Source organism: Ascaphus truei, chromosome 2 (assembly GCF_040206685.1).
Source record: "Ascaphus truei isolate aAscTru1 chromosome 2, aAscTru1.hap1, whole genome shotgun sequence".
NCBI classification, from domain to species: domain Eukaryota; kingdom Metazoa; phylum Chordata; class Amphibia; order Anura; family Ascaphidae; genus Ascaphus; species Ascaphus truei.
The window spans coordinates 381,836,330-381,851,435 of record NC_134484.1 but is presented as its reverse complement, the minus strand read 5'-3'; the positions used below and the strand labels follow the sequence as shown (position 1 = coordinate 381,851,435).

Genomic DNA, 15,106 nt, shown 5'->3' with positions numbered 1-15,106 from the left:
TGCCTTATATACCTCAGGAACAGGCACATCTCTGATGTCACTAACGGTGGACTCAGAGCATGTTACCACTCCCCTTGAATACATATGACACCTCACCAGGGTGTGAAGGCAAACCTCCATGATTGATGCTGGCAACCCTGTAACTTACCAAGCTTACTGCCAGCATGAGAGAGAACTGTATGCCATTTTTACCACATGGCTACATTATGTTAATTTTAATACTTGTGATTTCCTTAGTTACAATTTTAGGCCTAACTATTAAGATATTATAACAACATATATTTAACTAAAATATGCAACAAACTTGTAAGCAAATGTCTTATATGGCCCAGAGCCGTATTCAATGTGAAGCTTGCAAGGGCAAAATACTCTGCTTCATTCAATGAATGGGACTAAAGGTTCTCCAGCACTGTGTCACAGATTCACAGCATCAGACCATATTGAATGTAGAAGGCCTGTGTGATTTCACTTTATTAAATCCCACCGCAATTTCACACTGGAGATTACATTTGTCTAAATAGATTTGTCTAAATAAAAATAGGCATTTAAATGAAAATTATGATTTGGAATATTTTAGATTTTACTTGTCTTCATACACACTCAATGTTGAATGAGATTATTTTACATAGTTATTCATTTCTCACATATTGCTCTGCAAAATGCTACAGTAATTTTGCCTGTGTAAATGATATACCACACAACTGTTGGTCTTGTTCTATATAGGCCATTTCATAGGATATCGAATAAGTCCTTAAACCTTTACAATTTTCTTTTAATTACACAGGTTTTGTTACTACTTTGTCGCCATTGGCTGTGCTGCGTTTGTTTTAAGTTTCTTTCAAATCTGGACATTTTTGGTCTCTGCCAAAAGACAGGCTATGAGAATTCGACAGAAGTTTTTCAGAGCAGTGCTTCATCAGGACATGTCTTGGTTTGATTCAAATAAAATTGGAATATTGAACAACAGATTGACTGAGTAAGAAGGAATTTTGTAGTTATTTATATGCTACTAAGCTGACCTAAACAATTCCCCCAAAATATTTTTTTCTTCACAGTTGTGTCTTCATATGTATTCTTCTCAATTGTGTCTTCATATGTTTTCTAGAATGTTCTGTGGAATCATAACTCTAGCAAATTAACAAACCCCTTTAAAAACACCCTGGTTAAATTTGAATGCATTATTTCTTGTTTCTTTCAAAAGCATTCATTTCAGCTGTACTATATATCAATAATCATTGTAATTTTAAAAAAAAACATATTATTATGGCAGATGTATATTTCCAATAGCAGAGACATCTTGTATTTCCACTTCTTGTAGATGTTTGTGATGTCATAATGGTAAGCTATGGGTCTACTGTGCATACAGTATCTCAAGCACATACAGTATTACTTACTATATGTTTAATGAGCAGGCATCATTTTGAGTTTACATTTCTGATAGGGGAGAGCATGTACGTGAAGGCTCTGTATTTTGTATATGTACTGTACATGGAAACAACATACCTGACCATTGAGTCAGAGACCCCTAACACTTAGGAGCAAAATCCATCAGCTTTCATGTTGGTTGCAGAAAAGCAGTGAATATCATATTCTGTGAACCATGTACAGGTATCACAATACAGGGGTAAACCACTCTCATTACATTACTCTGTTTCCTTATTTGATTTGAGTTGGAAATCTTGATCCCATTCCTTAACAATTCTGTGGAAGTTGACAGATTTCCTGTCTTTATACTCTGTAAATTTGGTTTGCCATGGTTTATTTTGGAGGGACCTGTATCCTGTAATACCACGGACATACTGAAGATATACTGAAGGATACAATTAGCCCTACAGTTGTAATATGAACATTAAGGCTCATTTACAGTACTAACTGTAGCACAAAAATGGAGCATTAACCCAAAAGAGTTCACTCTGGGAGCACAACTGTTGCTTAAAACGTCACTTTTATTAACTCAACATTTTTTTTTAAATCACGAGTGTGCTAAAACAGAACACTTAAGAATCAAACCAATACAAAATTAAAAGGTCACAAGGTGGGATGGGCAGCTGAGTGAGATTGGTACCAGTTAGAAACACGCTTTTACTACAAAAAATATGCTTCATTCAGAAAGGTAAGTATTTACTCAGCTGGAAAGATACTGTATATAGTTGATAAATTTAGGAACTCTGTAGTTCTAATGTGCTGCCATATGCTACAAATACTACTAGTTTAACCTTTTATATTGTTACATGAACCTCAGTGATATAGATTACTCAGGCAAGACACTCAGTCATCACAATATCACAAAGTAAGAGCCTGCTTAATAGATGCCTAGTCATTACCAATAAGCACTTGCCTCAATAGACTACCGCTGACTCAGTTCGCAATCCCTTCTTGCTAATCTCCATTACTGGCTGTTTAGTTTCACTTGCTTAGCTACCCCTTGGCATATGATTCTGCCTACACTTGTTACCTGACCCTGCACGACCTCTGTGACATCAATGCACCTAAACGCCAGACACGAAACCCCTGATGAAGCTCTGACATGTTCTGCTCCAGTGTTTCATTTAAATTTACAGTGCTGCACCCAACATTCCCAGATTTCTATGGAAAGGTTTCTTCTGCTCTAGACTACATGGTAATTTTGATAATTAGCTTTAAGAGTTTGAAGCGGCACATCCCTTTATTTTATGCATACTCTTATTTATTAATCAGTGCTATTCAATAAGACATCTTCTGAGGTCAGAAGACACATTAACGCCCATTCCCTTGCATAATGTGAGAGGTGTCTTACAATATCAGAATTAAGAAAATGTCCACTGTGGGGAGTCATGTTATTAGATTTTTGGTGCCTAATGTCCCAACATTTATATAGCATAGAATATTGGTTCCCAATATTTAAGAAACAAATAAAGACAGCCGTATAAATAGAAAGCCACTTATCTGAATCCAGTTTACGTTTTGTTATATATTGCAAGGTCTAAAAGGTATTTTTGCTGTGTCCCTGCAGATATAGAATGGAGCCAATCTCTCCTCTGTGCTACAAAATGCTCTTTCTGGATGCTCATATGTCTCCATATAGAATCTGCTGCTATGCCTTGACATGTGTATCCTGTATAAACAGTGCCTGATGGTAGAATGCAAAGGACTGCAGAACTCACTATCAGCGACCCATAGATTACTTTGAAGATTCAAACAAATTTATTAAGACAAAAAAGAATAAAAACAGCATAGTACCATAGAGCCCGACCGGGTTTGGTGTTATGCACCCTATCCACAAGGGTTTAAAGGAAGGAACTGCAAACACTGCTATTTGCAGGTTTCTGGGTATTAATCTCAAAGGTATACACACCAATATTGACATAATGACCAAGAATACCAAAAAAGACATAGTAAACACCAAGATTAGTTACTACAAATGCAGCCCGATAGTTTGACGCGTAGTCGGCATAACATCCACCAATTGTACGGTCCCGACACCCGCCTGCTCGCAGAATCCCCGCAACCCGACTAATGGTCCATCAGGATTAACACAGCGGGGGTTCCGGCTTCTGAATGGGACTCCCGCTTTGTGAGTCCTACAAGGCTGCATCAGTCTGGAAGAGACACACAGTGAGAGTAGATAGAATCATTCACTCTTTCTGCACACCTCTAACAGGCGATCGTCCCTCTTTTATTTTAATAACATATTATTGAAGCAAATGGTTGCTGAACCCCATTTATTTCAGCCCCAGGAACCAACCTGCTTCCCGAGATGCAGGCACCGGTATGGGGTTACAGTATTTCTGCCATGTTTCATTTTCCTGTGTCAAGTGACTGGGACATTTAAACATGGTGGAGATACAGGCCCCCCATACCGGGGTCTATCTACTGCCACTGTGCGTCTCTTACAGACTGATGTGGCCAGGTAGGATTTACACATCGGGAGTCCCATTCAGAATCAGGGACCCCCAATGTGTTAATCCAGATGGGCCATTCCCCATTGTCAAGCACTGTGCCTCAAACACTCAACTTTTGGTCCGCGCTTCACCAGCGCATGTATTGCGGCATGTTTGAGATACATGTGGCTGCATCTGTAGTATCTAACACCACATAATGTCCTAACATAGTACCTAAGGTAACCATATCTGTCCCAGCAAAAACCAGGACAAATATCATGCATGTGCAGTCGGCACTCACCAAAGAGCACTTGCCAACCTCACATGCACAATCGATGTTTGCCGGTCGCCCATGTGCATGCACGATCGGAGCTTGCAGGTCACACATGGCACAAGCAGCCGGAAAGTGCTGATCACACATGTGCAGCCAATGGGGTTCAAAAAGCGGGACAGCACCCCAAAATGTCAGACAGAGCCCTTAAAACTGGAACATCTGGTCACCCTAATAGTACCAAAAAATCTAAAGACATATCCTAGCATTTCAAATGCTGTATAAATATATATATATATACAGCTAAACCCCGTTATAACGCGCCTCGTTATACCGCGATTCGGTTATAACGCGGTTTTCCCGTGGCTCCCGTTTTTTAAAAAAAAAAAAAAAAAAAAAAAAAAAAATATTTTTTTAAAAAAATTTTTTTACATTTTTTTTTTTGCACACTGCACACACTCACTGCACACACACTGCTCATTGCACACACTGCCACACTGCACACACACTGCACACTGCACACACACTGCTCATTGCTCACACTGACACACTGCACACACTCACTGCACACACACTGCTCATTGCTCACTGCCACACTGCACACACACTGCACACTGCACACACACTGCTCATTGCTCACACTGACACACTGCACACACACTGACCACACTCACGCACACTCACACACACTTACGCACACTCACGCACACTTACAGACACTCACACACACTCACACACACACACACACACACACACACACTTACACACACTTAGACACTCACACACACTCACACACACTCACACACACTCACACACACTTAGACACTCACAGACACTCACACACACTCACACACACTCACACACACTCACACACACTCACACACACTCACACACACTCACACACACTTACACACTCACAGACACTCACACACACTCACACACACTTACACACACTTAGACACTCACAGACACTCACAGACACTCACAGACACTCACACACACTCACACACACTTACACACTCACAGACACTCACACACACTCACACACACTTACACACACTTAGACACTCACAGACACTCACAGACACTCACACACACTCACACACACTCACACACACTCACACACACTTACACACTCACAGACACTCACACACACTCACACACACTTACACACACTTACACACACACTCAGACACTTACACACACTCACAGACACTTACCCACACTCACACACCCATATACACACACACACTTTCTCTCCCATATATACATACACACACACTCTCTCACTCTACACAGACGGGCCGCGACCAGCACCACCACCCGCTCCCCCCCCTCCTCCCGCGCAGGCAGCGGGAGCACCGGGGACAGCGGTGGGGAGAAGAAACCCCCCGCTACAACCTCCATGCAGGCAGCATGGTTCTGAGGTAAGCGGCGACCTGAGGGACATCCCCACTCCCATCTCTTGCCCCGCGGCCTGTCCCGCGGTGACAGGGTGAAGCGGGGACAGGAGGGACATCCCCGCTCCCATCTCCTGCCCCGCGGCCTGTCCCGAGGTGACAGGGGGAAGCGGGGACAGGAGGGACATCCCCGCTCCCATCTCCTGCCCCGCGGCCTGTCCCGCGGTGACAGGGTGAAGCGGGGACAGGAGGGACATCCCCGCTCCCATCTCCTGCCCCGCGGCCTGTCCCGAGGTGACAGGGGGAAGCGGGGACAGGAGGGACATCCCCGCTCCCATCTCCTGCCCCGCGGCCTGTTCCGAGGTGACAGGGGGAAGCGGGGACAGGAGAGACATCCCCGCTCCCATCTCCTGCCCCGCGGCCTGTCCCGCGGTGACAGGGGGAAGCGGGGAGCGGAGGGACATGCCCGCTCCCATCTCCTGTCCCGCGGGATGAATATGCGCTAAAGCGCGGCGGCCATTTTTTTTTCTCGCGACCCCGTTAGTAACGCGGTGGTCTCGGGGTGGACCCCGAGACCCGCGTTATAACGGGGTTTAGCTGTATATAAAAGGCCAATATTCGCTGCATTTGTAAAAATTATATATATATTGTTAAAAAAACACAGCACATTCTCTATTAAGGCCAAAAATCACTAAATTCCCTAAATTCTGGTCAATTTGTTTTTTCCTTCCCTTAATAGAGGATTAATGTTCTATGTCTTCCTACACGTAAAAATGTTATATCGGTATAGCACCATTTAGTTTATATGGGCCGTATGTTTTAAAGATTATACATGCAATAAATAATTGTGTTTTTGTTTACAAAAATGTGTTATTATAATGTATATTTTATTTTTTTAGTGATATTAACAACATACATGAAGGTCTTGGAGATAAGATATGTATATGTGTACAAATTTCATCCACCTTTTTAACTGGCATCATCATAGGATTTGTGCATGGATGGAAGCTTACATTGGTGATCTTGTCAGTGAGTCCTCTTCTGGCATTATCAGCAATAGTTTGGTCAAAGGTAAGTTAATGTTAACACAAATCTTTTCAATAAATAGGGGCACAAAAAGAGGTCATAAAGATTCTCCCGTTTCTCTGTTTCTTATGTGAGCAGCTGTCTACTATGACCACCACTGCTAAAAATCAATTATAAAATAATATTTAGTAAGTACAGTGCTTCTAATAATTAGAATGTGTGTCATGGGATAAATTATAGGAAATGAGAAGCTGAAGCTAGGTCTCTTCCGAAGGGTGTTTTTTAACCTTTCTATTGGTTAAGGCAGGGGTGCGCAAACCGGGGGGGCGCACCCCCAAGGGGGGAAGGGCGGGAGATTTGTCTGGTGGGGTGCGGGCAGAGGCCCCGTGCTCTTCCCCCAGGCATTTAAATTAAATACTGTGGGATCGCGTGAGGCCTCTGTAACACTCCACTTAACGGGGTTCAGCCGGCTCTGACGCGTCGCCATGGCAACGTGGTCAAATGACGCCGCAGCCCCATGTGATGTCACATGCATCAAATGACTCCGCGGGTCACGTGACTTGATGACGCGGATGTAAGGTAGGCAGGGGGCGGGAGAACCAGGGCAAAAGAGACAGGTGGGCGCTGCAGCAAACGTTTGTGCTCCCCTGGGTTTAGGAACCATATAATTATATTGTGAAATTCTGAGGAACCTCAACCCTCTCTAATAGCGAGTCTGAGATCAGCTGCATTGTAAGGAACCCCGACTCACTCTCTAATAGCGTGTCTGAGATTAGATGCATTGTAAGGAACCCCAACCTCTCTCTAATAATGTGTCTGAGATCAGATGCATTGTAAATTCTTCTGTATTTGATACCATTTTTAAATTACCTGAAAATTGCAGGGGACCCTTTCATGTAGCGTGAAATGTGACTTTTTTTTGGTGGTTTCATATTGACATCTAAGTAACATGACAAGATGTAACAGGTACAGGTAATTAAAAAAAAAACAAGGAGCGTGGACTTCAGCCCTGGTTCAAGTAAATTAAAAAATATGTACAGTATATAAATAAAATGGGGACAGCTGTTTAAAGGAGTACTACTTTATTTAAATATATATTTAGCTTTGTTATCTTTCAACTACATTTTTTCATAGCTAAACATGATGCAGAACTCTTTATATTTGGGAATAGCGCTGCAGTAAATGACTGAAGGAAATAAAGGTTTTGAAACAAAAAAAAGCTGCTGAATGTTTTTCATAGTAATTTGCATTCCCATGTGTTCCTAAAAAAAATAAATAATAATAATGATTAATTTTCTTGCATTCTGCATTGTTAAAGTGTATGTATTATTTTCATATCAAAAAGAATTGCAATCTTGCTTGTCAAATGTTATTAACAGTAGAATCTTTATATTGTCTTTTGTTCCAGCTAATCGCATCATTTACAATGAAAGAATTAGCTGCTTATGCAAAAGCTGGTGCTGTGGCAGAGGAGATCCTCACAGCAATACGGACTGTGGTTGCTTTCAATGGACAAAAAAATGCATTGGCTAAGTATAATTGGCTTTTTCTGAGCAATCTTACATATATGGCATTAAGAAGTGTATGTTTACAGATACAACAAACATTTAATCAATAGAACTTTGGAGTTGCCTTAACTTTATTATTATTATTATTATTATTATTATTATTATTATTATTATTATTATTATTATGCCATCATTAGAGACAATTTTACTGGTTAAAAAAGTCTTGTGTACATGCTAAAAGCAATCAGCTTTGCCTGCTAACCATTAATAATACATGTCTCCTTTATTTTTACTATTGCAAAGTAAAACATAATAATAATTGGGAATACATAAGTAAAACATGAAATATCAGGTTGCATGATTACTCAATTTTCTGTTTTTTGGGGGAATTACTGCTTTATGATTTGTCATGTTCCTATCAGTTAATTAATCTAGGTAAAAATTACATATTTTTTTTTTTTAACCGTTGAATTGATTACTGCTGTGTTACTTTTCAGAAATCATATTGTATATACAGTATTTATAGTTGAAAAGCACACAATCAGTCAGGAAATTATTTTACAAATGTGTGAAACCTTGGAAAAGGTTAAGGAGAGGAGCAAAAACATTAAAAAAATAAATAACACAATTGACGCACTGTAAATAAAATGGATGGACATGTTAATATGCCCATTGCCCAACACGTTACCATACAAATAATTACGGTTTAACATGTTTACACAGAGGTATCTCCTTTAGTGATAGTCTTGTATTTGACATATTATTAGACACTTTGTTTCAGAGCCTTGATTCATATTTTCTCATACTATTTGTGCACTTTAAGGGTGCCACATAAAGAAACAGCCTGAGGCTCCTGTAAGCTGATCTCATTCATATTTCAGATACAATGCTAACTTGAATGAAGCAAAGAAGATTGGCATAAAGAAATCAATAACCACCAACATATCAATTGGGTTTTCACAATTTGCTTCATGCGCATCTTATGCATTAGCATTTTGGTATGGGACAAAACTAACGGTGTCAGAGCCTGAAGTCTACACCATTGGAACCGTCTTGACTGTAAGTAAAATGCCTGCCAACAGCTTTCTAGAATAAGTCATACGTTGCACAGCATGGATTAGAGTTGTACAAAAATTATAATTCCATGGTTCTTTCCATTGTTCCACAGTAGTGATGCAATTATCGTCCACACTCTCTTTGATACTTCTATGTTAAAATGTGGCATTACAAAAACGAATAACACATATCATTTTTAGAATTACCACCATACTTACTAAGATTTATTTAGTCAGAAATGGGTTGCAGTATTAATTCTCATTTGCATACCTGAAAATGTTTAACTTAGTGTTAAATAACAGTAGAAATATAAATAGGTATTAACAGATAGAAATATGCTTTTATGAGCGCTAACAATGCAATCGTGGTGGGTGGGAAATACTGTAACAATCTTTTCTACCATACGGTTATGTAATAAGGTATCTAATAAAAGGTATTCGACCCCGTGATGCTTGAGGCTTCCAACGCATTACAAAGAAATGCCTTTACGCACCAAAGAGGAACATATATTGAACAACATAAACACCCTACAAATAAAATACAAAAACGTTATAATCATAAAACCTGTATTCATCCTATCTATTGTATGCCATAGAGGCTATATAGGTATTGCAATGCATTGCTCTACTAATCACTAAGACATACAAGAGGTAACCCCTCTCTCTTCCTACCCCCTGGGGCTTAGCAATACGGCCAAAGATACTTTCACCAAAAACAATTTTTTCTTTTTCGCTATTTAAAAAAAAAAAAAAAAAAACGCCCAATGCAAATTCTTTGTAGTTTATTGAATTGCTGCCAAACATAATATATAACATACTGTAAGTCATTTGGTGAAACATTATATTTAGTGATTGTGATACATGCTCTAAATTCCAGGAAACATGGCAGCCCTGGCTAATATACGACAGCCTCCAGTAAGCATAGGCGTCCCCTCCCCCCACACTCGCAATTCCATCCTCACTTTTGCTCTCCTTGCCGTCAACTTAATTCAGTCCTCATAATGCGGGTCTCTCGGACCGACCGGAACCCCTTGCAAATCCTGTAGCCTCAAATATTACCTAATCAATGTATTAAATGTCTCAATAATATCTTCAATATCTGTCTATCCGTTTACCCCCAACCTTTTTGTTTATGTACCCAACCCCTCTTTATTCTTTTGTACTTTCAATATCAAAAACCGATACAAACTTAGCGCTTGCTACATTTTTGTATAATATATTTTTCTCCCTCCTTATCTAATGCAGATATTTTTTGCTGTGAAGGTTGGTACATTCACATTGGTACAAGCAGCACCAAACATGGAGGGCATTGCCAATGCTCGTGCTGCAGCCTTTGAAGTGTACAGGATTATAAATCAGGTAATATAGACCAGGCACAAATAAAGCTTACGGGGGGATATGTATCATAGCAAAGTTGGAGCAAAAATGTACACAAATTGCATCATTTTAATCTCGCCTCATCAAATGAATTATCGTCTTTGCCCCAAGTTTTGCTTGTCAGCTTGGGATTTGGGGAGCGATAATAGGAGGATTTGGGGAGGAGTTTCATGATGCACAGATTATAGTGAGATGTATTCAACTCTATATCTCTGTGCTTCACTTTTGTGTCTTATTTTTTACTCAAATAAAATCCACTAGCTCTGAAGTGGCGTAAACTTTGCTGGCCAACAATTTGCATCAAATGTAGAAAATGGAGAATTGTATCGAAATAAACTTCTATTTGCACTTTCTTTACGTTGCTACATCTCCCTCACTATGACCTAGATACATTAAACACCTTTAATAAAACGGAGGTAATATCGCACCTGGTAAAAACTAAAAATACCTGGTCTAGAAATAATTGGGTGCAATAGTAGTAGCGGGAATGAACGTGACCATTAAAAATGCATTAATTCCCGCATCGCGATTGCATTACTAATATTTCTATGATAGGGTTCTGTAATACATATTACAGAACCCTATGGCAGAAATTACATTAATCCCTTTAATGCCTGTGACTTCCAAGGTATATTACAGACAAACAAGTAAAGTGCTCGGGACTGCATCTGCCACGATCAAGTTATGGGATCCATGCTTCTATATCACCAATCTCCCAAACACTTCCTCCCCCCACCTCCCACCCAGAAACCTAACCATATTGGTTCCAAGGGGGCTTCAGCCCTGAAGATGAGGATGGTTTGGGTGTGGTGTTCTAAAAATATTTTTATTACAGGTCACCTTTGATTGCCAATGCGGCTATCTATGCTCCCCTTGAAAAGGCCTTGGTAGTCATTGTGACATTCAATGGGTTTATGCCTTAAATGTATTTTTTAGATTATGTCATGTATATTTACAATGTAATATTTTTTGAATGGCCAAAAGCCATAGTTATCATTCTTCTAGAAGATTATGGGGAGTTGGTGATAGGGGTAGTTGCCCCCAAGGGTGGTGGGGGTAGGCCATGTTTGTCTTAGTGTAGTAGGCCATGTTTGCCCATAGGAATGCTTTACTAGCCATTGAGTTAGCCAAGGGGGTTAGGTAGTGTACTTTAATGTCAATATTAACCCCTTTCTAGGTCTTAGTGGTCAACACATGGCTAGCCACTCATTTGGGTTACCAAGGGGTTAATATATACTCTAATGTGGGTTTTTTAGCACCTACTCCATGCTGGTTTAGGATATCTTGCCAATGTATATATTGCCCATGATATACATAGGTAAGATAGGGCTAATGCCAGCCTCGTGTAGGTGATAGAAAAAAAATTCAGAATTTATTGCGCTACCGCAGTCACCATAAATATCGGAACTTGATGTACAGTATGACATCAACATAACTAAAACTGTGATATTTAGTCATTTTTATGCCAGTTCCAATATTTTATCATTCGCTGTAAAAAAAAATGTTATTTGTAGCGGTGCAACCATCATGTATTGCACCATAATTTTTTTTGCCGATAACAACGCTTTTTTGGCTTATCGGATGTTGATGTATCAAGCCCTATGTTTCATAATATTTTTTTTACCAATAGTGCAATTCAGATGAATAATAAGCCAGTGGTTCCAGAAATTTGCAAAACTGTCCAAAATGCTTTAGCGAAATTGTAAGCGTTTTTCCCTCAAATTCGATTCTCTTATAAGTTTTTTGCCAAGCCCCGAAGGATTAATAATGTCAACAAATTAGTAAGCTTTCAATATCACCAGAAAGTGAGCAAAACATGGTGTGCATGCAAGCATTAAAGAAATCTAACGATTTTAGAGAATCTTGCAAGCAAATCTAGCAATTTATGAAAATTTCTCAAATTAACATATATTAAATGGAATTACAATGCACATTGGCTTAATTTTTGGCTAATCACTAAAAAAATCTCTGATTTCGCTATGGCACTAATCGCAACTCAGAAAGGTGAAATTTTGCATTGTTTTTGACCTCATGTGAAAGTTTTGCACATTTCTATTTTTCATTTATAAGTTATACACATATTATCTAATAAAGGGAAAGAGCAGTGTAATAAGCGCTGATGCGGTGACTGTGAAAAATGACACAAAATAAGTGACAGTATTATATACAATATGCTTTATATTTAAAGTGAGGGCTGCCTAGGTAAAAGGTTAACACAAACCAGTGCAAATAATACAAAAAAAGGGGGAGAACCGGCGCCTCTAAAATATAAAATTTGACCAAATATAAAGTCCAACAAGAGTGAAGAGGAGTCCTGGGAGGAATCTTCAACGAAGTCTCAATCGGGACAGACAAACATATAAGACAAACATAAAAAAAGACAAAAGAAAAAAAATCATAGTGTAACTTACAAAACAAACAAAAAGCACTGAAAAGATTGATAAAGGATTATTACAAATTTAATACAATGTAAAATAAATGAAACAACATACACATGTATGTGGGCTAGAGACACTAATAAGGCTGTAACATCCAGTAGAGGTAAAATTGAAAACCTACTTACAGCAATGCTGAAAAGTAAAAGCCTGTAGAGCAACTTGTCTTTCACGAAACATGTAGGGTGGTTTTTTATCTGGCTGAGATTTGTATCACCCCCTTCCCCCGTGTGCGCACTGTCCTCTCAGACTTTGCCTCAGCTCCTCTGAGCTTTCCTGCCTTCCTGGGTGTTCCCCCTGCTCTCGCACTGAGGTGTGACGTCACCCACACATCGCGCGACCTGATGGTCTGTGTGCTTGGTGCCAGGCGATCCCTCCACAGCGTGCAGCTCCGGTTCCCCTCTGCGTTACATCCCACTCACTCCAAGGTCTGTGTGTGGTTTAGCAGCGGCTGTTCCAGCGGTGTGGATCCCTGAAGGCTGCAGTTTCCACCTTTGCAGAGGATTTGGTCCGAATTTAAAGACAAGTTGCTCTACATGCTTTTACTTTTCAGCATTGCTGTAAGTAGGTATTCAATTTTACCCCTACCGGATGTTACAGCCTTATTAGTGTCTCTAGCCCACATACATGTGTATGTTGTTTCATTTATTTTACATTGTATTAAATTTGTAATAATCCTTTTATCAATCTTTTCAGTGCTTTTTGTTTGTTTTGTAAGTTACACTATGATCTGTTTTGTTTTGTCTTTTTTTATCTTTGTCTTATATGTTTGTCTGTCCCGATTGAGACTTCGTTGAAGATTTCTCCCAGGACTCCTCTTCATTCTTGTTGGACTTTATATTTGGTCAGATTTTATATTTTAGACACATATTATCTAATGTATTTGAACTGATCTATAGGACTAAGAAAAGATGTATCTTATCTGAAAAACAGGGCCTCTTTAGAGTCTTTGTGCTTTAAAATGAGCGATTTTTAGAGATGGGCAATATTTTTCTTTGAATTTGAATCCGATGTGAGGAGGGGGGAGGAGTTCAATGTAGTAGTGTCTCCAGTTGTGTATATATATCCCCTAAAATTGCCCTCCAAATAAATTAGGGAGATATGCCTGTGCTGAAAAGGAACACACCTGAGGTACGCTAATGAGAATGAAAAGTGTATTTAATTGAATCCCGTTCCACACTTCCTAAAATGCTTTGTATAAGAACTATATTCACTAAACAAGCCTTAGGCACCTAATCTAGTGTACTGGTTTCAGAACCAACAGGACTAGAACCCCAAACCACTACTTTCAACTGATTTTCATGGTTGCAGCTCAAGAAGTGTGAGCTAAATCAGCTGCTGGTGTAGTACTACTGTAACTGTCTACTAACATATCTCCAAGGTATATCTATTTTTTTATGTGTTTGAAGTGCTTTCAAGTTGTCAAGTAATATCTACTGGGGCTCTGAGTTTCTGAGGCCAGTGAGATTAAATACAACATGTTTTCTGACACACACACACACACACACACACGGTGAAGCACATCAAATAAAGCAGATGCAGAGAGAAAGTAATATAATAAAGTGACCTGAGGACTTGAGTTAGTACTTCTAATCTGATCAAGGATAAAGACAGTGGGACATATTTACTAAGCAGTGCTATATAGCACATTCAGTGCTGGAATAAATTACAGCCTATTCAAATAAATGGACTGTAAGGTGTCTTCCCGTAACAGAAGGTGTCTCATGGTAGAAATTAGCTTATTAGATATGTTTGTTTATCTCAGAAGATGGTAAAGTGCATTGTACAGGTTTGAGCACTCGTGAGAAGTAGATCTCAAAGGTATGCTGGGACAGTGGTGTTAGCCACAATCTGGTTTTGCTCACACTGCTAGAACTGCTGCCTAGACAAGCAGTGGTTGTGGGTTCTAGTTCTGTTGGGTCTGACACCAGTACATTATTCCAATCACTAGACATATTAGGCTTTTATAGTTGTAAATATACAACTCAAATAGTTGTTATGGAAAACATATTACAGTACTCACATGAACCATAATAACATAATCCCTTTCCACAATGGAAACACTGTAGAGTAGATTCTGATCAAGTCCTTTAACCTTTTCAGTGCTTTAATCACATACCTGGTATGGCAGGTCATGGGGACTTGCTCGCCGTCAAAATGATTTTGTTTAGCTT

General features: G+C 39.5%; 1 protein-coding gene across 1 annotated transcript in view; it reads left to right on the top strand.

The window, feature by feature from the left end:
• LOC142487595 (ATP-dependent translocase ABCB1-like) overlaps positions 1–15,106 on the top strand; it is a 141,773-nt gene that overhangs the window by 59,549 nt on the left and 67,118 nt on the right. Inside the window, exons 7-11 of the mRNA XM_075587172.1 lie at positions 785–976; positions 6,431–6,602; positions 7,966–8,090; positions 8,947–9,124; positions 10,366–10,479. Of these exons, the coding sequence (XP_075443287.1) occupies positions 785–976; positions 6,431–6,602; positions 7,966–8,090; positions 8,947–9,124; positions 10,366–10,479 (781 nt within the window). The remainder of the gene's footprint in view (positions 1–784; positions 977–6,430; positions 6,603–7,965; positions 8,091–8,946; positions 9,125–10,365; positions 10,480–15,106) is intronic.